The 22,329-nt window shown below is 48.6% G+C and overlaps 10 protein-coding genes across 13 annotated transcripts; 2 read left to right on the top strand and 8 right to left on the bottom strand.

Annotated features, from left to right (window-relative positions):
- Positions 1–485: 485 nt before the first annotated feature.
- On the bottom strand, positions 486–1,321 carry LOC6616110 (putative per-hexamer repeat protein 5). Its single transcript, XM_002040439.2, has one exon. The coding sequence runs from the start codon at positions 1,189–1,191 to the stop codon at positions 613–615; it is 579 nt and encodes a 192-aa protein (XP_002040475.1). The 5' UTR covers positions 1,192–1,321; the 3' UTR covers positions 486–612.
- Positions 1,322–1,450: 129 nt separating this feature from the next.
- Positions 1,451–3,703, bottom strand: LOC6616109. Its single transcript, XM_002040438.2, has 2 exons — positions 2,127–3,703; positions 1,451–1,920 (listed from the first exon to the last, which is right to left on the bottom strand). The coding sequence occupies exons 1-2, from the start codon at positions 2,415–2,417 to the stop codon at positions 1,609–1,611; spliced, it is 603 nt and encodes a 200-aa protein (XP_002040474.2). The 5' UTR covers positions 2,418–3,703; the 3' UTR covers positions 1,451–1,608.
- Positions 3,704–3,800: 97 nt separating this feature from the next.
- Positions 3,801–4,182, bottom strand: LOC6616108. The gene has a single exon (XM_002040437.2). It carries the CDS (start codon positions 4,100–4,102, stop codon positions 3,890–3,892), a length of 213 nt encoding a protein of 70 aa, XP_002040473.1. The 5' UTR covers positions 4,103–4,182; the 3' UTR covers positions 3,801–3,889.
- A 236-nt stretch (positions 4,183–4,418) lies between these two features.
- Positions 4,419–6,245, top strand: LOC6616107 (60S ribosomal export protein NMD3). Its single transcript, XM_032726358.1, has 2 exons — positions 4,419–5,447; positions 5,508–6,245. Exons 1-2 carry the CDS (start codon positions 4,519–4,521, stop codon positions 6,142–6,144), a joined length of 1,566 nt encoding a protein of 521 aa, XP_032582249.1. The 5' UTR covers positions 4,419–4,518; the 3' UTR covers positions 6,145–6,245.
- LOC6616106 (exopolyphosphatase PRUNE1) lies at positions 6,139–7,908 on the bottom strand. Its single transcript, XM_002040435.2, has 2 exons — positions 7,732–7,908; positions 6,139–7,662 (listed from the first exon to the last, which is right to left on the bottom strand). Exons 1-2 carry the CDS (start codon positions 7,777–7,779, stop codon positions 6,493–6,495), a joined length of 1,218 nt encoding a protein of 405 aa, XP_002040471.1. The 5' UTR covers positions 7,780–7,908; the 3' UTR covers positions 6,139–6,492.
- A 189-nt stretch (positions 7,909–8,097) lies between these two features.
- On the bottom strand, positions 8,098–10,240 carry LOC6616104 (cytochrome P450 4ae1). 2 transcript variants are annotated; one of them, XM_002040433.2, is made up of 4 exons: positions 9,806–10,240; positions 9,298–9,751; positions 8,710–9,242; positions 8,098–8,656 (listed from the first exon to the last, which is right to left on the bottom strand). In XM_002040433.2, exons 1-4 carry the CDS (start codon positions 9,969–9,971, stop codon positions 8,319–8,321), a joined length of 1,491 nt encoding a protein of 496 aa, XP_002040469.2. In that variant the 5' UTR covers positions 9,972–10,240; the 3' UTR covers positions 8,098–8,318. The 2 variants fall into 2 exon arrangements, with proteins under 2 accessions (XP_002040469.2, XP_032582250.1); XM_032726359.1 differs by lacking the exon at positions 9,806–10,240 and having other exon boundaries at positions 9,318–9,406.
- A 95-nt stretch (positions 10,241–10,335) lies between these two features.
- LOC6616103 (cytochrome P450 4d2) lies at positions 10,336–12,354 on the bottom strand. The gene is made up of 5 exons (XM_002040432.2): positions 12,011–12,354; positions 11,537–11,923; positions 11,411–11,480; positions 10,791–11,350; positions 10,336–10,735 (listed from the first exon to the last, which is right to left on the bottom strand). The coding sequence occupies exons 1-5, from the start codon at positions 12,165–12,167 to the stop codon at positions 10,404–10,406; spliced, it is 1,506 nt and encodes a 501-aa protein (XP_002040468.1). The 5' UTR covers positions 12,168–12,354; the 3' UTR covers positions 10,336–10,403.
- A 919-nt stretch (positions 12,355–13,273) lies between these two features.
- LOC6616102 (probable cytochrome P450 4d14) lies at positions 13,274–15,734 on the top strand. The gene is made up of 3 exons (XM_002040431.2): positions 13,274–14,017; positions 14,170–14,626; positions 14,688–15,734. Exons 1-3 carry the CDS (start codon positions 13,855–13,857, stop codon positions 15,589–15,591), a joined length of 1,524 nt encoding a protein of 507 aa, XP_002040467.1. The 5' UTR covers positions 13,274–13,854; the 3' UTR covers positions 15,592–15,734.
- A 51-nt stretch (positions 15,735–15,785) lies between these two features.
- On the bottom strand, positions 15,786–16,394 carry LOC6616101 (NADH dehydrogenase [ubiquinone] 1 alpha subcomplex subunit 7). The gene is made up of 2 exons (XM_002040430.2): positions 16,221–16,394; positions 15,786–16,120 (listed from the first exon to the last, which is right to left on the bottom strand). The coding sequence occupies exons 1-2, from the start codon at positions 16,281–16,283 to the stop codon at positions 15,869–15,871; spliced, it is 315 nt and encodes a 104-aa protein (XP_002040466.1). The 5' UTR covers positions 16,284–16,394; the 3' UTR covers positions 15,786–15,868.
- Positions 16,395–16,679: 285 nt separating this feature from the next.
- Positions 16,680–22,085, bottom strand: LOC6616100 (proteoglycan 4). 3 transcript variants are annotated; one of them, XM_032726361.1, is made up of 4 exons: positions 21,704–22,085; positions 20,695–20,868; positions 17,889–18,185; positions 16,680–17,819 (listed from the first exon to the last, which is right to left on the bottom strand). In XM_032726361.1, the coding sequence occupies exons 2-4, from the start codon at positions 20,737–20,739 to the stop codon at positions 17,034–17,036; spliced, it is 1,128 nt and encodes a 375-aa protein (XP_032582252.1). In that variant the 5' UTR covers positions 20,740–20,868; positions 21,704–22,085; the 3' UTR covers positions 16,680–17,033. The 3 variants fall into 3 exon arrangements, with proteins under 3 accessions (XP_032582252.1, XP_032582251.1, XP_032582253.1); XM_032726360.1 differs by having other exon boundaries at positions 21,720–22,085; XM_032726362.1 differs by lacking the exon at positions 20,695–20,868 and having other exon boundaries at positions 21,720–22,085.
- Between the last annotated feature and the right edge of the window lie 244 nt (positions 22,086–22,329).

The following is a 22,329-nucleotide window of genomic DNA, read 5'->3' as shown; positions in this document are numbered from 1 at the left end:
GAAAACAGTATGGCCACGTATTTTGAAATGCAGCGCCGATGCCTGCGAGCTTTTCAGCTTTTGAGGGAAGCTTTCGTGGAGGCAGCCCCATTGGAGGCCACCCCCTCCTCCGCTTCGTGCGTCTCAAGTCACGTTGCACGTACCCCTGGGGCGCTTGATTTACCCGTGTTTCGGCCTCTCGTTCCACAACAGTCCCTTTCACTCCCAAGTGCCCACTCCACTGCGTCCACCTGTTGCCGGTGGCCATAAGCCACTTGTTGTCGTCTCCCGCTTACTTGCTCCCTGTGGGGAGAGCCAATTAGGAGGAGCCGCATTGCCCACTCGATATAATCCGATCGCACTTTCTCCAGATTAAAAGGTGACAGAACCTTTTACCGTAGTTAACCAAATCTATAAAATGTATAGGTTTCGATTTGAAGATGACATAAGCGACATATATACTGCAAACTATTATTATTAGCAGCCAATAAAAACGCATTTCTAGGTAAGTGGAGCATGCAATGGGTTACTATACTTGGTTACGTATACAAAATGTAATGATAAATGGAATGTGAAATGGGGGGCTTCGAGTGCAGCTGCGCAATGTTTTCATAACGCGATAAGCGGTCAGGATTAGACTCCACCCCTAGCCCCATCCTCCTCCTCCACCTCTTGCAGTTGGTCCTGCTCCTCCGGCTGGGTATCAACGGTATCGTTGGTGTCCGCATTCAGGTCTACCCAGTTGTCATCGCTGATTTCGTCAATGGTATCCGTGTCATCCACTACGGCCGCCACGCTCACGTCATCCGTGGAGCCGGAATTAGTGGTCCCAGTGGTTGTGGTGGCCGTGACGGCGGACGAGGGTCTCAGTATCTCCTCCTGAGTGGCCGCAGTCGGGGTCGTCGACGTGGTGTACGATGCGGAGGAGGGTGTCTCCGAACGGTAGCCCATTCCCGTAATGTACGATCCGGACCCAGAACCCGAGCCCGATCCAGACCCTGATCCGGATCCCGATGCGGTTTCCGTGGCGGTTTCCGTGTTGGAACTGCAACTTGCCGTTGTTCCCGAAGTGGAGGCGTCGTCTCCGGTGAGGGCATCCTGAGAAAGCCTGGGCCGCGGGGCGCCCTTTAGCTTGTTCTTCTGGCGGGCAGCCTCGTAGTCCTTGAGATCGGACAGCTTGAGTGTGATTTTCTGCAGATCGCGCTTCAGCATCTCGAAGTCGAATTCCTGATTTTTGCTGATGATCACAAAAACTGGTGATCACGCGCCGATCGAAATTAGAACAGTGATTTTTTTATAACAGTCACTGGGGCAATATCGGTTTATACCTTAACTGGCCCCCATAAAGTGATCAAAAATCACTTTTACTGCCATACATAAGCAATGTAATCGATTCTCTATTGTTAAGTACATACATACATATGTATATCATATTTGCACTACATCCAACCCAAATTCAAAGACATGCGAGTATGTATTAGATATTTGCAGTACATTTATATTGCGGTGAATGATTGGGGAAAACCAGTACATATATGTACATATACAAATGATGGTGCAGTGATGAGCATGGAGCGATCGAGAAAAAAAAAGCAGTATGCATTACGATCATGGGGATAGGTGGTGGTCCTAGTAGAAGCCGTAGTGGCCATGGTGGTACGGATAGTAGCCGTGGTGTCCGCCGTAGTAGGGCGCCGCATGGACGTATCCATAGCCGCCGTAGTAGGGACTGCTCAGTCCGCCGTAGCCGCCGTAGTGACCGTGTCCATAGGCACCGTATCCGCCGTATCCGCCATAGCCGTGGCCGAACCCGTAAATGCCTCTCTTCTCTGTCTTCTTCTCATCCACGGCGGATGGCTCCGCCTCCAGGGCTTCAGGTGCGGGCTCCGAAACTGCTGCCCAGGTGCTCATGAAGCAAATGGACAGGATGACGAACACGCACTGCACAGAGAAAAAAAGGTTCGGTATATGAAACTTTTGAAGCGATGTTATCAAGTGATTTGTTTCAAATTGTAGCCAGATCATTCCAGCAATTTTAAATAACTTTTATTTTGTTGGATAAACTGGCACTCAAAAAAAAAAGTCCTTCACTCGACGTTTGCTTGACCGGTGTCCTGGTATCCTGGTGTCCTGGTGTTGCTGCTTACCAAGAACTTCATGTTGCTGCTGCAGATGTTGCTGGTGGCTGTTGGCTGGTTGACTTGATGGGTTGGGCGCCAGGCGAGGTTTGTTGATGGCTGCCAGTGGCCCGGCGCTTTTATAGTCACCCGGCTTAGCTTATTGTTGCCAGTTGCTGCTACAGTTGCAATTATGCAAACTGACAATAACGGCGGCAGCAGCAGCAGCAGCAGCGATTGTTGCAGCTGAATTGAATGCATGACGGGTTGAGGACTTGAAACCGAATATTGTTTATGCTGCGGAGCCAAAAGGTCATCCATCCGCTCATCCGGCGGAGGAGGACTAGGCGGAGGATTGCAGTGGGGGAAGTGAGGTGGAGTGGGCGTGGAAACTAACGATATCGGCTATAATTGCCAGCGCAGTCGAAATTCTAAGATCCCAGGCTCGTTGGGTAACCGAAGTGGGGCAGCAACGCGATCCACAAGCAGCGTGCAACACGAGACCCTCGACGCGTTCCACAATCACCAAGTGCCCCTCTCGTACACGGTAGGCATATCGTATAACACTTTCACTGCCAGATCAAATGGCCTGCAGCCCCCAGAAGGGGCACTATTACCTAAGCTCGTTCAGAAGCTGGCCAAATGCTAGGATGCCACTGGCCCCGTGGGAATCGCACATGCGCCAGCATTATACACAAATTACGAACAATTGCACGTTTGGCAGCGTTTTGGCATTTTAATTAAGCTTCCAGACAGCTGAGATCTCTGCCAGATCATTTCCAATGCAAGCTCTTATCGAAAGAATATCCAAAGTGCACGACTTTTGTGGAGACCTCTGGCTTAAGGGGTATATTGGGCCAAGGCTCGGTGACCAGCTCGATGGTCATTAGTTTTAATGGGCGTGAAACTAGGTCTTTCACGAGATCTTTTATTCAGAGGAGCACAGCTTTTGCTTAATATACTAAAACTTTAAAACACTATGATAGCCATTTGGGTAGACGACTCGGTCTCCGCATTCCATTATTCTTGATCACTTCCGTCTGCCGGGGGTACTTGCTACCCAGTACCTAGTGCCGTGCCCAAACAATGAAGGACGACCTTGACCGCAGTGGCAATTGCAAATCGCAATTGCAGTCTGCTGCGGCTGTTGCTGTTGCTGCTCCGAGTTCCCAAGTCATGAATGAAGCAACGCCGGGGGCAACATTGTTGAATGAAGCATGCAAAAGATTTTCCCAATCGACGACGTCTCGCCATCTCTGGCCAAAAGTGGGTGGCACCGCCATTGTCTCCTTCTCCCCGCGATTGTTTTCGTATCCACATCGTTTAATATTTATGCTCTGCCCATTGGAGGTGAATGCACGCGAGACGTGTTGGGCAAGCGGAAGCCCAAGAAGGCAAGGGCTTTGGTCTACGGACTGGGACCTGGTCACGATCCGGAGATGACAACATATTTGATTGCCAGCTAAATAATAATTCTTGACTAAGTCTAGTCCGACGAACGGGTCGATGTTGATGTCGCTGTCGATTGATTGATTTCCCATTGTGGCCGACCAGTTTGATTTACGGCACAGACGGCTAATTGCGCATTGTTGGCTTGGTTCCAGGGTCAGATCTTTAATCTGGAATCTCACAATCCCACCGGGCCTGCCGACGGTCCTCTACTTTGGCCAGCTGTCCGTGGTTACACAACAACAACCGGCGTTGGCCGTTTTCAGCTGAAAATGCTTACATTTCCTTAAAGTTTATTGCGCTTAACAGACATTTAACAATTAAAGGAGCGGAGGTGGGCGGGCCTAGTACTTCAGTTCCTTGGCCTTGTCGTGGGCTCCCTCGTCCAGAAGCTTTAGCTCCGCCTGCTGCTTCTGCGGTCGGATGACCGTGTAGTAGTGGTAGTAGCGCATTCCCAGGATGTAGGTGCCGTACAGGGTGACTCCAATGCAGGCGTACACCGCGCCGCGGTGCAGCTTGTCCAGCAGCGAGTTGGTGTTAATGGGCTTCTTCTGCATGGCGGCAAATCCCTTCCAGGTCCGTAAAAGTTTCCGGCAGTCGAGTCCGTCGCCTCAGCTGGTCTGTCAGTGATGACGGCGGCGAATGTATCGATAATTGGGCGTACATTCGCTAGCCAAAATAAGGCTGAAGACAGTCGAATAAGTATTATATTTTTAAGGGAATGATAGGAAATCAAAATGTCCCATTCAGCTTGGAGACTCACTCGCTTAACATTAATCATTAATCTCACTTTTAGCTACTCTAGCTGGAAAAGGCTTAACTTAAATCGCCGATTAATTATATCGCTGATCTCTGGCCAATCGATATACACCTATACGCACGTGTTTACAAATTTGTGTACTTCGTAGGAATTTCATCGTATTCTACAACGCCATTGTGAAATAGCTGAATCGAAGAGACCTCCGGAGGATTCATGGATCACGAATACGTTGGGTTTAGCCCGCTGGGCGCCGCGGACGGCAAGGGTGCCGCATCGAACGCCATCATCCTGTGCTGCGAGTGCGGAGTGGCCATCCAGCCGAATCCGGCCAACATGTGCGTCACCTGCCTGCGCAACCATGTCGACATCACGGAGAACATCCCAAAGCAGGCCGTGCTCCACTTCTGTCGTAATTGCGAGCGCTATCTGCAACCGCCGAACGAGTGGATACAGGCCGCCTTGGAGTCCCGCGAACTCTTGGCCATTTGCCTTAAGAAGCTAAAAGGCCTGAAGGAAGTGAAGTTGGTGGATGCCGGCTTCATCTGGACAGAACAGCACTCCAAGCGCATAAAGGTTAAGCTGACTGTGCATGGAGAGATCACCGGGGGAACTGTGCTCCAGCAGGTCTTCGTGGTGGAGTTCACTGTACAAAACCAGATGTGCAACGACTGCCATCGGACCGAGGCCAAGGACTTCTGGCGCTGCCTCGTGCAGGTTCGTCAGCGGGCGGAGAACAAGAAGACCTTTTACTATCTGGAACAGCTGATCCTTAAGCACAAAGCCCACGAGAACACTCTGGGCATAAAGCCGGAGCATGGCGGCCTGGATTTCTTCTACGCCAATGATAACCATGCCCGGCGCATGGTTGATTTCCTGCTGACCATGGTGCCCGGCAAGGTAACAACTTCGAAGCGTCTCATCTCTCACGACATCCACAGCAACAACTATAACTACAAGTACAACTGGTCAGTGGAAATAGCACCAGTATCGAAGGACAGTGCAGTTTGCCTGTCCAAGAAGCTGCGCCACCAGCTGGGAAATCTCTCGCCAGTGGTTCTGGTCAACCGGGTGTCCAGCAGCATTCACTTGATTGATCCCCTGACCGCACAGATTGCAGAACTCACCTCGCAGGTCTATTTCAGGTGGGACTCCTATTTGACATAGGTTATCTTCGAGTAAGCCAATTTAATTGCTTTTTTCAGAACTCCCTTTGAGGCCATCTGTAATCCCAAGCAACTGGTTGAGTACGTCGTCATGGACATTGATGTGATCATGGAGAAGGATCGAAAGACCTATCCTGGTCAGGGGCAGGTTTCCTTTAAGCACGCCCTCTGCGACATTTGGGTGGTGCGCGCCTCGGAGTTGGGCATCAACGATAACCCCATTCACACACGCTCCCACTTGGGCCACCTGCTCAAGGTGGGCGATTCCGTAATGGGCTACAACACCGGAGAGGCCAACATCAACGATCTGGAGTTCGACAAATTGTCGACGGATGAAATTCCGGATGTGATTCTTGTGCGCAAGCATTACGATCGACAGACCAGACTCAGCCAGCGCGTATGGAAGATTAAGCATCTGGCGGCGGAGGCCACCGATGAGCGCAGCAAGTACGATTACCACGAGTTCCTTGACGATCTCGAGGAAAACGAGGATATCCGCGGTCAGGTCAACATCTATCGGGACACGAACAAGACGATACCAATCGAGGCACAGGCCGCTGGAGGTGATGTACCCCAGATCACACTGGAGGAGATGTTGGAAGACATGACGTTGGAGTGCGCAGACGACGAAATGGGCGAGGAGGGAGATGCCGACGAGACAGAGCCACAGTTGTAGTCCTTTTTTTTTATTAATCATAACGCTTTCTTTTACCCATGTATACCCTGTACATAATCGCTTTATCCATATAAACAACTAGGAAACTGGATAAAACTTAATGTGTGAATACTCTGAAACTGATTTGCCTTTATGTTACCAAGGTTGCAAAGTAACTTAAATTTGGAATACTGATTGCTTCCATATTTCATTCGCTTGCCTTTGACAATTTATCCTAAATGGAATATGGAAGCATCCTAAATGGGAAATTCTCTGTCTTTTTGGTGTAAGCTTAACGTTGGTAACATAATGGTTGCGCTAAAATTGTAGCTAAGTCTTGTCTAAGCTTCCGTTTGGCCTGATCTCTTCCTAAGAGAGTCCCAGCTGCGGCTTCTCCTTGAAGAAGTACACTTCGTCACAATCGCAAGCGTGATCCGCTTCCCATTCAAGCAGCGCTCGCTTAACAATAGGCAGGATGTGCTTTCTGGTGGCCTGGACGTTGTGTTGGCGCAAGAGGCAGCCGCCCATGAAGCGGGTGTCCACCTCATGAGGTCGCAGCTCCAGTTTTGGATCGTTAGACTCCATCAGTGCTTGACGGACGCGTTGAACGAATTGGCCTTGGCCGGAGAGAGAGATCAAGGCCAGGTCACGCTGCACCTGGCCATCGGCAGGTGATACATACATTCCCAGGATAACCAAAAGGTTACTCTCCACGCCAAACTCGCGAACGGCTTTTTCGGCGCCGCTTTTCTCCACAAAATCTCTGACTAGGATGGGCATTCCAGCTAAGGGAACCACCTGGCGATCGGTTTGCAAGACCTTCATATCCTTGCGCAAAACTTCGGTGAGAGTTAGCTTACTAATATCCGCCCTCGCAGCCACTAGCTCATCAAAAAGGCCACTTCTTTGAGCTTCCTTACGGTTAAGCTCGCTCTCCAACTTCTGTACCATGGCTTCGTCCTTTGGCCCGTAGCGCTTGGCGGCGGGTGCAAAATTAATTGTGTCCAGCACGATGGTGGCGTGCAGCAGCTGAGCCACGCTAGTGGATCGGGGTTGTTCCTCGGCCAAATACCGCTGGGCCACCAGAGTGGCGCAGGAACCCACCGAGGCATCAATGTCCAGTTGGCAGAGTGTTGGCAGCTGCTTGAAGGATGGACTGCTGTCCTCCAAGGGCCTGTGATCCAAAATTTCAGTAACATTTGGGGCCAGCGGGCTTACATGGTGGTCCACGAGAATAACGTTCACATCCTGGACCACTTCCCGGGGAATATCGTCTCGGAAGAGCAACACGGGCTCGGCAATCCCACATTTCACAAACAAGTGGCCCACCTCGGTTTTCAACGGGTAATCCCGACGAGGAATGTTCAGTATTGGCACATAGTCGTGCTCCCTATTACGCTGGGCGTAGACAAACGCCAAAGTGACAGCCGAAACGGCGGAGTCCAAGTCGCACGATTCGTTGCCCATTACCAGATGTAATTTACGGCCAGAAACGTCGGGAGCAGCTGCCCAGGCAACTGGTGAGACCTCCGCCAGATGCTGCGCGAGAAAAGAAACCCTATTAGTGCTTGACCTTTCTCACTTCTGGTACTCTTGCAGAATTCTCACCCGTCCCAAGGTGCCCCTGGCCTGGGCCAAAAATCGTAGAAAGCACATTTGTTAGGGAAATCTCGGAAAAGCTGGGAAAACAAACGGCGTATAGCTTCCATATATTTCAACAGTTGCGCGTATCGATTCGATGTGACATTTATCGATTGACCAGCGCAAAACTGAAATAAATAGCTTACAAAGCCAAATGCTCTATATGTATGTAAATATATAATGCATTTGTTTGTAACGCAGTAATATAATCTCTGATCGCTCGTTTACTGAGCTTAATCACATTAATTGGGTTTATTCCGCATTCTGTGCTATCAGCTGATCCCATTTAGTTTGCCTTATCAGCGCTTCTATTTTGGTTTAACTTCTGCTGTATATGTGATGTATAGGTAGTTGTATTTATATTGAATTCCTGGTATTAGTTTTAGACATTTAAATTTGAACTAATTTCTAGCACTTTTTGGCGGTGAAAAACTACACCTGCCCATCACTGCGTCAGCTGATTGTTTGCTGTTATCGATAACGATAGCCAGATTCAAACTGTCTGGCGCCAGCTGATCCAAAATCGTGTGTTTTTATTATTGAATCCCAGATTCTTAATACAACCGCGACCGCAGTCCAACATTTACCCCGCTCTTCGAGCGCAGCACTATTTTAATGGATGGCTCCACATCGGCTCCCATTGGAAGCAGCTGGTAGTGGCGTATCACCTTGATCACCATGGTTTTCATCTCCAGCAGAGCAAACTTTTGACCAATGCAGTTCCTCGGCCCAGCGGAAAAAGGTATGTAGCTGTAGGGACTTTGTCTGAGTGCCTCTTCTCCTATATGCCTCTCCGGCTGGAAGAGCAGTGGATCGGTGTAGATCGCTTCATCCCGGAGGAGCTGCCAGAGAAGTACGACCACATTGGTTCCCACGGGGATGTAGCCCTCATCTGGTGTATATTGACGGTTAGGTGAGTCTTAAATTTTCAAACCTTACACTCACCTATAAGCAAATCCTTTTCCAGGCAGCGTGCGACTGCCGGAATAGGCGGATAAAGACGCAGGGACTCTTTAATCACGCAGCTTAGATATGGTAACGCAGCAAAATCCGAGAGAATAACGCCTCTGGATAAATCCTGGCCGTAGTGCGTCCTCAGTTCCTCAACAAGCTTTTGCTGCACTGGCTCATGGCGGGAAAGTAGATACAAACAGAAGGAAACCGCTGAAGTCGTCGTATCGTGACCCTCAAAGATGAAAGTGTTCACTTCATCGCGAATTTGCTTGTCAGTCAATGGTTGCCCATCCACAGTTGCCCGGAGGAGCGTGTCCAGCAGGGCGTGGCGCTTTGTTGGCTTATCTTGATTAGCCTCCCTGGCCAGTAAACGGCGGCGCTGCTCTATAATTCCGTTGGTAAACTCATGCAGGCAGATGACGCCTGCTTGTTGCTTCCTGAATCCGCTGGGCCAGCACAGGCGAAAGAGGTGGGGAAAGAGGAGATGCGGCCTCATGAATCTGGTGGCCAAGATGTTGGTCAGACTAAAGGAAGATAGACGGTAAGAAACAAGGTAAATTAGAATATATTACAACATACTCTTTTACAGCGTGCACCACCTCAGAGTCAGCTCCTTGAGCGCCCACACTTACGCCCATAGCAGTTTCGGTGATGATGTCTAGGGCAGCCAAACCCACCAAGGGATAGATGTTGACGACCTCGTCGCCGTGCGACAGCATTCTCAAACGCTCCACCAATATGCTGCTCTGCCTATCGAAGACCTCGACAAACTGCTCCAGAATGCTAAAGTGAAAGGTGGGCGTGATGATCTTGCGCATCGTGTGCCACTCCTTTCCGCGACTCAGCAGCAGTCCATCGCCCAGCCAACCGCGTAAGGCAAAGTACATCGTGCCCTTTTTCAACTGGTGCTGACTTTGCAGCAGTGCATCGACATGTCGGGGCTCCGCTGTAACCATTACCACATAGCCCAAGACAGTGCCCATGAAACTGCGACCAAAACGCTTAACGTACTCGGCGAACTTATCATGCAAGTCTGGAATTTAATGCAATAAATATCAAATATTGAAGAGTGCAAACGAAAACTTACTGTCTGGCTGAAAACTCCGCATTTGCCAGGCGGCTCCTAGTAGAGGAACTGTCGAAACACTTGGCACAACGCCTTGCAAAGGATGGCGCAGCTCCTTTAGCGCCAAACGAAACAGCGAGACCACCAGGCGAGTCACCAGGAGGGCCACCAGCAGAACCACCAACATCTTGAAGTTCTGCAGCGTGTCTCAAGGAGCACTTGGGCTCTCGAGTAGCTGGCAATCTTATCTGGAGCACCACAAATGTGTTGCCTATTTATATACCTACCAAGCACTTCGCATTTATTGCTCGTAGCTAAACTTTATATAAGCAAATCCATTCGAATAGTGCGCCTCTGGCGAAAGAGAAACTGAGTGCGGTAGCACTAAGGTGAGCAGGACGGAAAATGCGAGGAAAACAACTAGACAGCTGTTTTTCAGCAAGAACAGCTGATGGAATCAACCAAAACACATACATATGTACCTGCGGTCATTCATATGCACATACTTACGTATTGCTGAGAGTATTAAGATAATTACACAGCAGACAAAATAGTTAAATAAATACTTCTATACACGTTTAAGCAAAGAGAGCTGGATAGACCCACAAGAATGAATTCCTTAGGCGCGCGGTTTCAAGCCAAGATGAACGCCGTTGGCCGACCGCAGGACGATGTTCATCGAGTGACGGGGCTCAGGACCCAATGGCAGCAGCTCGAAGTGGCGGAGCAGCTTGCTGACGGTGCTCTTCATTTCCAGCATGGCGAACTTCTGACCAATACAGTTTCTTGGTCCAGCGGAGAAAGGAATGTACGCATACGGATGAATCTGCGGGACATCCGTCTCGAATCTCTCAGGTCGGAACTCATCGGGAGACTCGAAGTACTCAGGATCACGAAGGAGAACAAAGATGCCCATCGTAAAGTTGGTGCCTGCTGGAATACGCTTGCCACCTGAGAAGAGCAATATGTTTACCTGAGATTGAAGAATCTCTATGGAACTTCTTACGTATTTCCACATCCTCGGCGAACCAGCGACCGATCATGGGCACTGGCGGGTGCAGGCGCAGCGACTCCTTAATCACGTTCTCCATAAACTTCAGCTCACCCAGATCACGAAGGGTAACTGGGCTCTTTCGATCCTCGCCGAGGACGTCGCGGATCTCCTGGTGCAAACGCTGTTGGACCTCGGGATGCCTTGAGATTTCATACAAACAGAATGAAATCGCGGAGGTAGTGGTGTCATGGCCCTCGAACATAAACGTGTCAACCTCTTCGCGGATATCCTCATCGCTCAACGGAGAGCCATCGATTGTGGACTGCAGCAGCACATCCAGCAGAGCCATGCGTCGCTTTTGGCCCAAGCAATTAACTTCCTCCTCTGGAGTTGTCTCCATCGAGTTGTTAACCAGCGTTTGACGCCGCTCGCGGATAATGTTCTCGGTGAAGTCGTGCATTACTTTAATAGCTTTGCCCTGGCGTTTAGCTTCTGTTGGCTGTGTTAGCCGGAAAATCCAGTCCACCCGCTGCCAAGCGTGGATAAAACGTTTAATCAAGATGTTGGTGACACTGCCGCAAGGAAGAATTCATCAGAACTGTAGGCGGCATTCGACCTATCATTACACTCACTCATTGACAGCCTGGACATAGGGCAGATTGGGATTTTTTTGGGCATTGATTTTTGTGCCCATTGCAGTTTCTAAACGGCGAATATTAAGCTATTATAAATATTTATTAGAGTGATGGCAAACTCACCTGCGATTATATCCAGGGCAGTGAGACAAATCACCGGAAAGATGTTAATGGGCGTTTTGCCGTCGGCGCGCGACTGAAGCTGCTCCACCATCACGGCGCTTTGTTGGTCGAATATCTCGACGAACTGCTCCAGTATCTTGAAGTGAAATGTAGGCGTGATGATCTTCCTGCGTCCATGCCACTTCCTGCCCGTGCTCATCAGCAATCCATCGCCCAGCCAGCAGTTAAGTAGCTTGTACAGATTATTCTTGGTTATATGCTGCTGGCTGCTCAAGACGAACTCAATGTCTCGCGGATCCGTGGAGAAGACAGCCAACTGGTGGAGAATCCACACCCTGTAAAGGCGACCGTACTTGCGCTGATTCTTCTTGACAAAGTCCATAATTTCTGCAGATTATTATTGGGAGTGATTAGGGATTGCTATAGATTTGACCAGATAACAAACTGTATCGATGGACTGGAAGTTAAACTCACGTTCAGGATCTAGACCGCGGTACATGAGCAGGTTGCCCAGGAAGGGATGTGGCCGCGGACCCGGCAGAATACCATTGCCCCGCCTGCGCCAAAGGAAATCCCACAGCAGCAGTGTGGCGAACGCCACCAGGAGGAGCACGCCAATAACACCCAGCATTGTGCGTCGAACGAGAAACGCCGTTCTACTGACCGATACTATAAATAATATAAGCTTCGTGGGCTGTTAATCTGAATTCTACGCCAGCTGAAAGCCGTAAGAGAGTCTGCTGTTTAAGAGAACTAAACCGTCTCAGGTAATCTGTTTTCTGCAGCGGGCAGCTGGAGGTAAGAAAACCGGACGAACCATTTACGAATGGAGCCTTGTCACGATGATGCACAGCTTATGCCCAGCCATCGTGGGTGGTATAACGAATGGTTATTGGAGCTAGACCCTTTTTAAATATATTGCAAATTGGGAACTTGTAAACCAATATATATATATGTATATATACATACAAATGATGGGTCCTTTCATTGTCAAGTTCTATCAGAGCATTTTAAAGGGGTATTTAAGTGATCTACCCTGCTATTTCCAGCCTATCATCATGAATTGTAGATATGCCCCTTCATTCACTGCATGACAATAGCTGAACCCATATCCTCTTATCAGTAAGAGTAAGTGTCAAAGGTGAATGGGTCAAGCAAATGGTACAAGTTCCAAGATCCGTTGCTCCCATTTATCTACTATACACAGAGTGTAAGTTTAATAATTTGCTTAGTAATGATTACCATGCAGTTGAGAGCCCTTATCAATTCCACTCGTCATGCTTACTTGTAGACTAGAGGTAAACATTGGACCACATACTGCAGTGGACAAGCCATAAAGATATCAACTCTGAATATCTATTAACAATTAAAATAAATGTTTTTTTGAACTCATCAATGGAACCATCGATTTGATATAATAACTCAAACATTATGTGTAATGGGATACGAGTTCAATAGTCCAATACCAATGACATTTGTACCCGCTCGTCGGTTCGAGAGGTGCACTATATAGATTTTTCTAGTTTGACCTGTTATGGAACTGCGATGCTCTGAGTTTTCCACCTAACTTTGTAGATTTAAGAGCGCTGGGTTCAAAGGCAGATTGATGCTGTGCATATTGTGCTGCATAGTTTTCAGCTTGTAAGCAGTTCGAATTTTTAAGATCAACTTGTAATCAATAAGTTGATAAGAACGTTGGGTTAAATACTATAAAACCCAGATTATCTCAGCATAATTTCTAGAGCATATTGAATTTGTAGGCTAATTATCTATTTAAATATTTCCTTTTTTTTAGTTCCAAGAGTCCAACAAAAGCGTTCGATCTAATCAGCACAACCCGAGTGGTTCATCAATGTATTAATTACAGATAGCGCCATGCGAACTTTCCCAGGCCCCGCCTAAATCCCACATCCCAGGTTGACAGTGGGCGGTGGGCCTTATCAATCTGAACTTCCGATCGGGCCAAAGCCTTGGGTCACGGTGAAGAGGCACTTTTCCGTTCCTTCATTACAGAATGTGCGCCAACGGATCTCGAAGATCCTTATGCAGATCACTTAACATTCTTAAAAATCCAACTGACATGGCAGCTAGAGGTAAGGAGAGCCCTCGGTTGACACACCGCCTGGTTTTGACCCCGGTCATAGTTTTTGGCCTTCTCGTTGGTTTTCGGCCTCATTCCACTGATTGTGGACGCCTTATCGCGCAATCCGCGCCGGCTACAAAACAGCCCCGCCGCCGAGGAAAAACAAGCAGTCGATGGCCAACGGCGTTAATAGATCCATCCCATTAACAACCCAGAAAACCGAAACCCAAAAAACATGTATCTAGAGCTCTTTGTGATTTTCCTGGCGACCGTTTTCGCGTGGGATTATATGCGAAACAGGCGACACAACAAGATGTACGCCGCCGCTGGGATACGAGGACCCAGGAGCTACCCTCTGGTGGGAAACGCTTTCATGTTGATTAACGAGTCACCCAAGAGTAAGTCATGTCCGTTAATAACACGGTTACAACAATACATATTCCCAAGACTGCGTTCCTGACAGTTCAATTTTAAAAATTTTTTGATCTTAAAATCGTTGTTTTTAAAATCACAAGTTGGCTAAACAAATATTAATCCACTTCTCTTGCAGCTATCTTTGATCTGCAGTCCCGTCTGATTGCTGAGTTTGGTAAAAACATAAGAATGCAGATGTTGGGCGAACGTGGCTTTATGACCGCTGATTCCAAAATGATCGAGGCGATCATGAGCAGCCAACAGACCATTCAAAAAAACAATCTTTATGGTCTGCTGGTCAATTGGCTCGGCGATGGGCTGCTCCTTAGCAAAGGAAAGAAGTGGTTCCGTCGCAGGAAGATCATCACACCCGCATTCCACTTTAAGATCCTGGAGGACTTTGTGGAGGTCTTTGACCAACAGAGCGCAACTATGATCCAGCAGCTTTACGATCGGGCGGACGGCAAGACGGTGATAAACATGTTCCCGGTGGCTTGCTTGTGTGCCATGGATATCATTGCGGAAACGGCCATGGGTGTGAAAATTAATGCTCAGCTCCAGCCGCAATTTTCCTACGTTCAGTCGGTCACAACGTAAGTATTACCACACAGTAACTATCGGCGGGCTTTATTCCATATGAACACCTCTTTTTAGTGCCTCTTCAATGTTAGCTGAACGCTTCATGAATCCCTTGCAGCGCGTTGATTTCTCCATGAAGCTCTTCTATCCCAAATTGCTGGCCAAGCTGAATGATTCCGTGAAGAACATGCACGACTTCACCAACTCGGTAATCACTGAGCGACGCGAGCTCCTACAAAAATCCATTGCCGATGGAGGAGATGCCGATGTTGCCCTCTTGAACGATGTGGGCCAGAAGCGTCGCATGGCCCTTCTTGATGTGCTGCTGAAGTCCACCATCGATGGGGCTCCGTTGAGCAACGGCGACATCCGCGAGGAGGTAGACACCTTTATGTTCGAGGGCCACGACACTACGACTAGTAGCATTGCTTTTACCTGCTATTTGCTGGCTCGACATCCGGAGGTTCAGGCTCGCGTCTTCCAGGAGGTCAGAGATGTTCTCGGTGAAGACAAGTCGGCTCCAGTTACTATGCAGCTACTCGGCGAGCTCAAGTACTTAGAGTGCGTGATAAAGGAGTCTCTGCGCCTGTTTCCCTCGGTGCCGCTCATTGGACGCTACATTTCGGAGGACACCGTACTCGACGGCAAGTTGATACCCGCCGACTCGAATGTGGTCATTCTTATTTACCATGCTCAGCGCGATCCAGACTACTTCCCTGATCCGGAGAAGTTCATCCCTGAGCGTTTCAGCATGGAGCGCAAGGGCGAGATCAATCCATTCGCCTATACTCCCTTCTCAGCGGGTCCGAGGAACTGCATCGGCCAAAAGTTCGCAATGCTCGAGATGAAGAGCACCATCAGCAAAATGGTGAGACACTTTGAGTTGCTGCCTCTGGGCGAGGAAGTCCAGCCCGTGCTGAACCTTATTCTGCGCTCGTCCACGGGAATCAATTGTGGCCTCAAGCCTCGCGTCTATTAGGTGTTCCTGGATTGTGTTTTTTTTTTTAACTAGTTGTAAGATGGGATCTGTAAATATTTGAATAAAATACTTGTACATAAATATATCCAGTGATGGATGGTGTTTTTTCGGCGATTATGGTTTCGAAACATTGTAGGCTGGTAAGGGGCATCTCACATGGCCCTCCATCACTGGATACACCAATGCACGCATTCTTGATTCAATTTGATTCTATATTAGCTTTAACCGGCTCGTACTACAACTCAAAAAAAGGCGATTCCCGCGGTGAAGCGGCCCATTAATCCCAGGCATAGACTTTGCCGGGAGTGGGCAGCTTGGAAGACGGGGCCTTCGCCGCTTCTCCAGCCTCTCCCGCCAGCTGCTTTTGCTGCTCCACCAAGTCGATGGGCGGCAGAACCTCGCGACGTCCATCCCGCTGGCAGTAGTAGTTGGCCGAGAGTAGATGCGATGGGCCATCCGGGATTTCCGGCTGTGGCTGGGTGCGATCGGCCAGTCCGTCCTCGAAGCGCAGGGCCAGGTTGTGCTCCCGCTGTAATTGGCGTCCAGATTAATGAGAGATTCGCATTTTCCGTCTTATATAACTGAGAACCGAGTTCTCTGCGGCCGCTGTCCAAATGTCGGATACTCACACCCAGGAGGAAGGCCCGAATACGCTGGATTAAAGGCGACACATCACGGCGCAGGGCAGACATCTTCCTTTTGTATTATTCTTCAAATTGAGAGACCACTGAATATTTTGGTTTTATATTTATTTGTGAGGTCCAGCCCTGTCGTCCAATCGATATCAGCTGCTTGAAATTGCGAAGCCTTATCGTTAATCGATACCCGCGCCTCTTCTTCTTAGCTTTGCTTTGCTGCCCTGCAATTGATATACTTATCGATAACTATCGCGTCGAAAAGTTGTTATAATTTGTAACGGCCAAATGTGGTTTAAGTTTGTAATATTTAGCAATCAAATTTATAATTTAAAATGAAACAAGAGAACAATTACGGGAAAGAGCACATAAAATTGCCCAGGCAATAAGTTATTTAGTTAGTTATGAAACAAGCAGTTCCAATCGTTTTGAAACTAGAAAAACAGCACTTGCTTATGTGTCTATGTACGTGTATTTATTTTATTAGTATTTTATTGCCTTGCACGTTCCAAACTCTTGTGAGTGGGAAACCTTAGTTCATTTCCATAGAGTAATGGTTAACAAATTGAGGAAACTGGCTCATTTGGTCGTCCGTTAATAATATACAAGTAATAATAATAAATAAAAAGTTACTCTCGTTTCTGTCTTCAGTGTTGTGTTGCTCTAATTGTAAATTAAACTAAGTACGCCGTAAACTAAACTACTGCAATTTAAAGCTGCCGCTTTAGTAGTTGCGAGAGTTCCTTTTAAACGATTCAAGGGGATGTTCCTTCCTTCCTTCCCAGCTAACAAACTCCCTGTCACGCATTAAGCGGGCGTCGACTCTGGTTGGGATTGGGACTGGTCTGGCGAGGACTCGCTGGCCGTTGCGGGACTGGGCGCCAGCTGCTCCACGCTGACGGTGCGCACAAACTCGGCGGTGGCTTCAATCACAATTGTCGGCAAGTCATCAGCAGGTGCTGACGGTGCAACTGCAGCGGCTGGCTCCTCCGCCTCCGGTTCGCTGGTGGTTGGTGTGGTTTCTTCTGTGGATGGTGCTTCTGTGACTATCACAGCCACGGGTGCCTGTTCGGTCACCTCTGGCTTGGCTGGCTCGATCTCAACGGTACTCGAAACAGGGGCTTCCACAGGTGCAGAAGCTGTTGCCGGTGTGGGCTCTGTAGACGGAGCTGGAACTGCTGCCGTAGTGGACTCTGTCACAGGCTCTGCAGAAGTTGTGGGCCCAGCCACAGGCGTGACTTCTGCAGCAGGCGCAGGAACAGGTACAGGAGCCTTGGGAGCCGGCGACGCTGACTTGGACTTGGCGGACTTGCCCACGGCCGGCGAGGGAGTCCTCGACTTCAGTTTCTGTTCGTGAGCACTGCGATCCATCAGCACCGAGGTGGACTGCGGAGGCGCCGGACTAGCCGCCCTCTTGATGTCTTCAATCTTGGCCTCCATCTCGCTGCGTATTTCCTTGATGGGCTTCAGCAGAAAGACGGGAACGTCATCGTCCCTCCGCTGGTACAACATTTCGCCCTCGAAGTCTACCAACTTGTGTTTGCGGGCCCGCAACAGGATGCCCACCACCTTGTCGGATATGTAGTTGTAGATCTGCGGAGCGGAAGGGACCAGTTTAGAGGACTGTTCGCGAAATATACCAGCTGTAAGTAGGAAACTCACATTGAACAGTTCGCCGAAGGGGATCACACGCATAGTGGGCTCGTCTTTGACGTCGTAGCCCTCCGAATTGATGATCTGGCAGAGCTCCAGCATCTCCTTCATCACGTGGATGTTAGCCTTCTGGCCACGCATCTCTGTGAGGCTGCCGGCCAGTGGTTTTCCATACTGATCCTTCGAGAAAGTGGGTTTCGGCGAGGCGGCGCGTCCGTCCTGGGAAAATGGATTCAGCAGCTGCGACTGCTTGTGCTGCGTAGCCTGGTTGTTGAACATGGCCACCTTGGAGGACAGTGGCGAGTCCTGCAAGTAACAAAGAACACAAATGGCTTAAATCGGGGCTTAAACTGGTTTTTAGGGAAGGAAGCCAAACTTCTTCTTTCAAATGGCAGCGTTGCCAGACTGGCTGCGAGCCCTCACTGCCACTGCTGTAAGTTGACGCGTTGCCAACGATTCATTAGAGCGGGTAATTTAAAATCTAAGCTTAGCCACTATGATCTGGCAGGTGTTACGCGAAGTCAATATAGATAATAAATGAATGATAATAATAAACAGTATTAAGGGTGCGAAATTACACTTCATTAAAAAAGGTGCCAAATTGATTTTAAATTAATATGATTAGTTTTCTTAAGTCACATTTAAATTTGAGTGGAAGCAGTAGATCTCGCGTTGCCAACCCACCCACTGGGCGCGCAATTAATGGCTTTCAAATTCAACAACTTGCTCGAACAAGTTCTCGCGGAAAAATTAATTGGCGCAATTAAATAACAGCGGTCTTACATTTTCTGTAATTTTTCATCTAATAAGTGCAAAATTCCCGCGCCATGAGCCACGACAGCGGCACCGAAGGAATGCGCAAATGTCGTGGTCATAAATAAAAGCCTCTGCGGAAAATGGGCGTGATGTGGGGGCGGGGCGTGGCGGCCCGACACTCTTTGACGAGCAGCAACTGAAAACACACATCTAGCCAAGTATATGTATAGATACGGTACGTATGCCCACTTCCCACAGCAGAAATATTCACAAATATCAAAAAGAAAACAGGAATGACCTTCGCGGCCAATTTTCACCACTAGCTGTTGTTTATTCTATGTGATTATTATTTATGGCCCGAAAGAGGAGTGGAGCCCGTCCGTCGATCGAGTTGCCCATGGACACTTGAATGAATCGGGCGATGGGTGATGAGCGGTGGGCAATGGTCGGTCTTATTAACTCTTCGCTGCTGTTTATATAACCCGCCGTTTTGGCAACTGCCGCAATGACGTTCTGAATTTGTCTCTTTGATCAATATCCAAAAATTCGTCAATCAGGCGAAATTCATTCATATCACACGGGCCGCCAATCGTTTAAAAATAAGTCCAACGATGAATGAAAAGCGGCCAGAACTTGGCGCAACCGCTTTTCGGCTCTTCAGCTGTTCAGTCGCTGGGCTAAGAGTTTGTTTTCCGACCAGCGGAGAAAGTCTGGGAAACTCTGAAAACCCGTCCGTGGAAATCAAGTGGCTTCTCCACTTGGGGGCGATACGAAAACGAAGTCTATATGGCACCCAAGGTCCAGCGATCCACCAAGTGCACTGCGAAAGGCCAACGACCCAAATCCGAGCTCATATGCGAAATTATTCAACAATTGTGGGAGACTGCAACTGAAATTTCTTCCCAGCTTAAATCAAAAAATTGATTGAGGATGGTTCAACAACTGATTCCGTACAATGACGACACATACAGACTATTGTTCATCCTGGCCCAAAAACAAACAATTGCAATGGCAGGATCCCTGGGGTTGATCCTTAATATTCCCGGTGGTAAATTGGTTCACACATTTATATTGATCTGAAACCGATATTGCCGTCATTCTGGGCAGCAATTTCAGCTGCAGCTGGCCGGGTCCGTCCCAATTGGTTACGTAGTGGTCTGCTCTGCTCGTACTGATCTATTTGTCGGCGCCGTTGTCACTCTCAAAAAGTCTGCGCATTCTATATCCACAGCTGTGGCGGTACACCTACCATACATATATGGCTGTGGCATATAGCCCCTATATCTATACGGACGGACAGACGGACGGACACGGCGGACGGGGGCGGAGATGGGAATGGGTAACTGTGCATATTCAGCATTGCTATTTCGATGGTCATTGCCAAGAATTTTTCCGTGTTTTGATCTTTTTGCGGTGCGAGGAGAGCCGTTGGTTCCTCTGATTCCTCTGGCGCAAAGTAGGGGTGTGTTGTGTGTGTTTTGGCAACTCATGTGGCGACAAATTAAAACAAATACAGTAACTAATTTCGATAAAAAAGTAGAGTCTTCCCCATCCGCCTGCGCCTTCGCCTGGCAATTGTTTGTTTGCTTATATCATCGCCGATCGCCATGGCTGTCCAGGCATTTCCCCGCGACTCTCGACGGACATTTATTGCTTTATTGCTATCTGCTCCCCAGTTTGTGGCATTCTACATATTTTGGCTTGGGCTTTGTTCTGGCTCCTCACGCATTGTGGTTCTGTGGTTTTTGCGCATAAATAATTTTCGCCCATTTGTCGCACGAGATGTGCGAGCGGAAAAGCAGCGCCGATCTTTTTATAGTGCCGATTGCGGCGGCATTCCAAACATTTCTCAAATCTTAATCCAAATCCCTTTTTTCTACTTTCTGGCTCTTTCTATTAGTATAGTATTATAGTATTCGATATCTTGCGTTGAGATGCCTGCATTGGACACAAACGGGACTAATACGATGGATAAACTGATGGATCTTTGGGATAGTGTTAGGCACTGGGCAAGGGCTAGAAGGATGTGGTTATATGTACATATGTCGAGAGTACTCACCACCACGAAGCGCAAGGCGCCCAGTTCATGCGATACGTCCGTCATGGCTGCACTCGGCTTGGATGGATTGGGCTCCGGGCTCTGGCTGGGATCTTGCAGCTTGGCGGATGCGCGACTGGGTGGGTGACTGTTCCGGACGGGGGGCGATCGCTAGCTGGATCCGCAACACTCTGCCTGCAATCGGAAAGAGAAATGAGTTGGACACAACGGGCCCGGCGATGGGAAAGAAAACCAATTAAATTTAGCAACAAACAACATTCATAACAATGGAAATGTGTGCGCCCATTGTGTGGATGGCTCTTTCTGCCATCGTATCATGTCTACTATGGCGAATTGCCAAACAGCGCGCCAGCGTACCCATTGTGACCCAGACCCAGACCTCGATGGCGGTGTGTGGCTCCGGGTTTCAGAGCCAGCTCCAAGCGGAGTTACGATGATGGGCGGTGGGAAGTGAAAACAGCAACAGAAAGCAGAACGAGCGAGAAAGAGGGAGGAGCACAAAAACAGAAACAGAAGCAGAAGCAAAAGCAAAAGCAATCCAAAACACACCGCCAAAGGCCGTTAGGCGTGAACTCTCGAGCGCCCCTCGCACCCAAGACGAATACGAATGCGAATGCGACCCCAAAAGATGAACCGGAATTCGGATTCGTGCCCATTTGCCGTTTTCCCACTCGGAATTAACTTGAAATTGCTGTGCATTAACCTCTGCTTTCCAACGAGCTTCAGTTACCAACTACCAACTACCCACATTTGAGTTGAATTAAACGAACGAGGAGTACTCCTCCAATTGGGCCTCTAATGCGTGCAGGTCAAGATCTAAGGCGGGGTTCAAGGTCCCTATAGGGAATATATCTAGGGTACTAAGCTCAAGAGCCCAACACTTTCTCATCTCTTTTCCATTCCCAACAAAGTGGAGATATTAAAGTCTCTCTATTTCTATATTGTTTTCAAATATCCAGACGTTTCAGGATCACTTTTGATCGGAAGTTCGGTTTAGTTTGCTGCTCACCGCTTTTCACACTCACTTTTCTGTCTGGGATTTTGTGGAAGTGGCTCCTCTTATTCCTGACTTTTCGGCTGGCTGGAATTCCTCGACGGCTCGGGCTTCCAAGTTTCCAAATCGATGCGATTTTCGATACGATTCGACTCGATCCACTCACAATGCAAAATGCACACGTTTCGAAAACGTTTCCTTTTTGATTTTACAACGGAAAAAAAAACAAGAAAAAGTCTCTCAACCGGGCGATACTCTGTGAATGCCTGCGTTCCGGGTTCGGTCGGGTTCTATTTTGTAATCGACTTGCTTGTGGTGCTATATATCTTATTATCTTATATGTATGTATATATCTCTAGCGGGTACACGCCGTTTGGTAGCTGCGACCAAAAGTGAGCGCCGAAAGCGATCGCGGTTTCTTTTTATAGCGGCGAAGGCACACACACTCTGCCACTCACACCTACGGCCATTCACACACACACACACGCCGTGCAGCCGCTTTTTTGATTTTCTGATTTTCCGATTTTCCGCTTTTTCAGCCTTTCTGCTTTGTGTAGCCGCTCTCTGGGAAAGCGCTCTCGCGCCTTCCTTTAATTTTAGACCGTTCTTCAGACCGTTCAGAACTCCCGAAGCTCAAAGCC

Source organism: Drosophila sechellia, chromosome X (assembly GCF_004382195.2).
Source record: "Drosophila sechellia strain sech25 chromosome X, ASM438219v1, whole genome shotgun sequence".
In the NCBI taxonomy this organism is placed as follows: Eukaryota; Metazoa; Arthropoda; class Insecta; order Diptera; family Drosophilidae; genus Drosophila; species Drosophila sechellia.
Note: the sequence above shows the minus strand (reverse complement) of the source record. Positions and strands in the feature narration are given on the sequence as shown.

Coding starts and splice junctions, on each gene's coding strand:
- LOC6616110 (XM_002040439.2), bottom strand. CDS start 1,191: ATGCTGAAGCGCGATCTGCAGAAAATCACACTCAAGCTGTCCGATCTC.
- LOC6616109 (XM_002040438.2), bottom strand. CDS start 2,417: ATGGATGACCTTTTGGCTCCGCAGCATAAACAATATTCGGTTTCAAGT. Junction 1,921..2,126: donor GCAGCAACATGAAGTTCTTG/GTAAGCAGCAAC, acceptor TTCTCTGTGCAG/TGCGTGTTCGTCATCCTGTC.
- LOC6616108 (XM_002040437.2), bottom strand. CDS start 4,102: ATGCAGAAGAAGCCCATTAACACCAACTCGCTGCTGGACAAGCTGCAC.
- LOC6616107 (XM_032726358.1), top strand. CDS start 4,519: ATGGATCACGAATACGTTGGGTTTAGCCCGCTGGGCGCCGCGGACGGC. Junction 5,448..5,507: donor ACCTCGCAGGTCTATTTCAG/GTGGGACTCCTA, acceptor TGCTTTTTTCAG/AACTCCCTTTGAGGCCATCT.
- LOC6616106 (XM_002040435.2), bottom strand. CDS start 7,779: ATGTGCTTTCTACGATTTTTGGCCCAGGCCAGGGGCACCTTGGGACGG. Junction 7,663..7,731: donor CCAGGGGCACCTTGGGACGG/GTGAGAATTCTG, acceptor TTTCTCGCGCAG/CATCTGGCGGAGGTCTCACC.
- LOC6616104 (XM_002040433.2), bottom strand. CDS start 9,971: ATGTTGGTGGTTCTGCTGGTGGCCCTCCTGGTGACTCGCCTGGTGGTC. Junction 9,243..9,297: donor GTGGTGCACGCTGTAAAAGA/GTATGTTGTAAT, acceptor ATCTTCCTTTAG/TCTGACCAACATCTTGGCCA. Junction 8,657..8,709: donor GGAAAAGGATTTGCTTATAG/GTGAGTGTAAGG, acceptor AATATACACCAG/ATGAGGGCTACATCCCCGTG.
- LOC6616103 (XM_002040432.2), bottom strand. CDS start 12,167: ATGCTGGGTGTTATTGGCGTGCTCCTCCTGGTGGCGTTCGCCACACTG. Junction 11,481..11,536: donor TGCCCTGGATATAATCGCAG/GTGAGTTTGCCA, acceptor TTCGCCGTTTAG/AAACTGCAATGGGCACAAAA. Junction 10,736..10,790: donor CGCCGAGGATGTGGAAATAC/GTAAGAAGTTCC, acceptor TGCTCTTCTCAG/GTGGCAAGCGTATTCCAGCA.
- LOC6616102 (XM_002040431.2), top strand. CDS start 13,855: ATGTATCTAGAGCTCTTTGTGATTTTCCTGGCGACCGTTTTCGCGTGG. Junction 14,018..14,169: donor GATTAACGAGTCACCCAAGA/GTAAGTCATGTC, acceptor CTTCTCTTGCAG/CTATCTTTGATCTGCAGTCC. Junction 14,627..14,687: donor TACGTTCAGTCGGTCACAAC/GTAAGTATTACC, acceptor ACCTCTTTTTAG/TGCCTCTTCAATGTTAGCTG.
- LOC6616101 (XM_002040430.2), bottom strand. CDS start 16,283: ATGTCTGCCCTGCGCCGTGATGTGTCGCCTTTAATCCAGCGTATTCGG. Junction 16,121..16,220: donor TTCGGGCCTTCCTCCTGGGT/GTGAGTATCCGA, acceptor CGCCAATTACAG/CGGGAGCACAACCTGGCCCT.
- LOC6616100 (XM_032726361.1), bottom strand. CDS start 20,739: ATGACGGACGTATCGCATGAACTGGGCGCCTTGCGCTTCGTGGTG. Junction 18,186..20,694: donor GCGCCTTGCGCTTCGTGGTG/GTGAGTACTCTC, acceptor TGTTACTTGCAG/GACTCGCCACTGTCCTCCAA. Junction 17,820..17,888: donor CCTTCGGCGAACTGTTCAAT/GTGAGTTTCCTA, acceptor TCCGCTCCGCAG/ATCTACAACTACATATCCGA.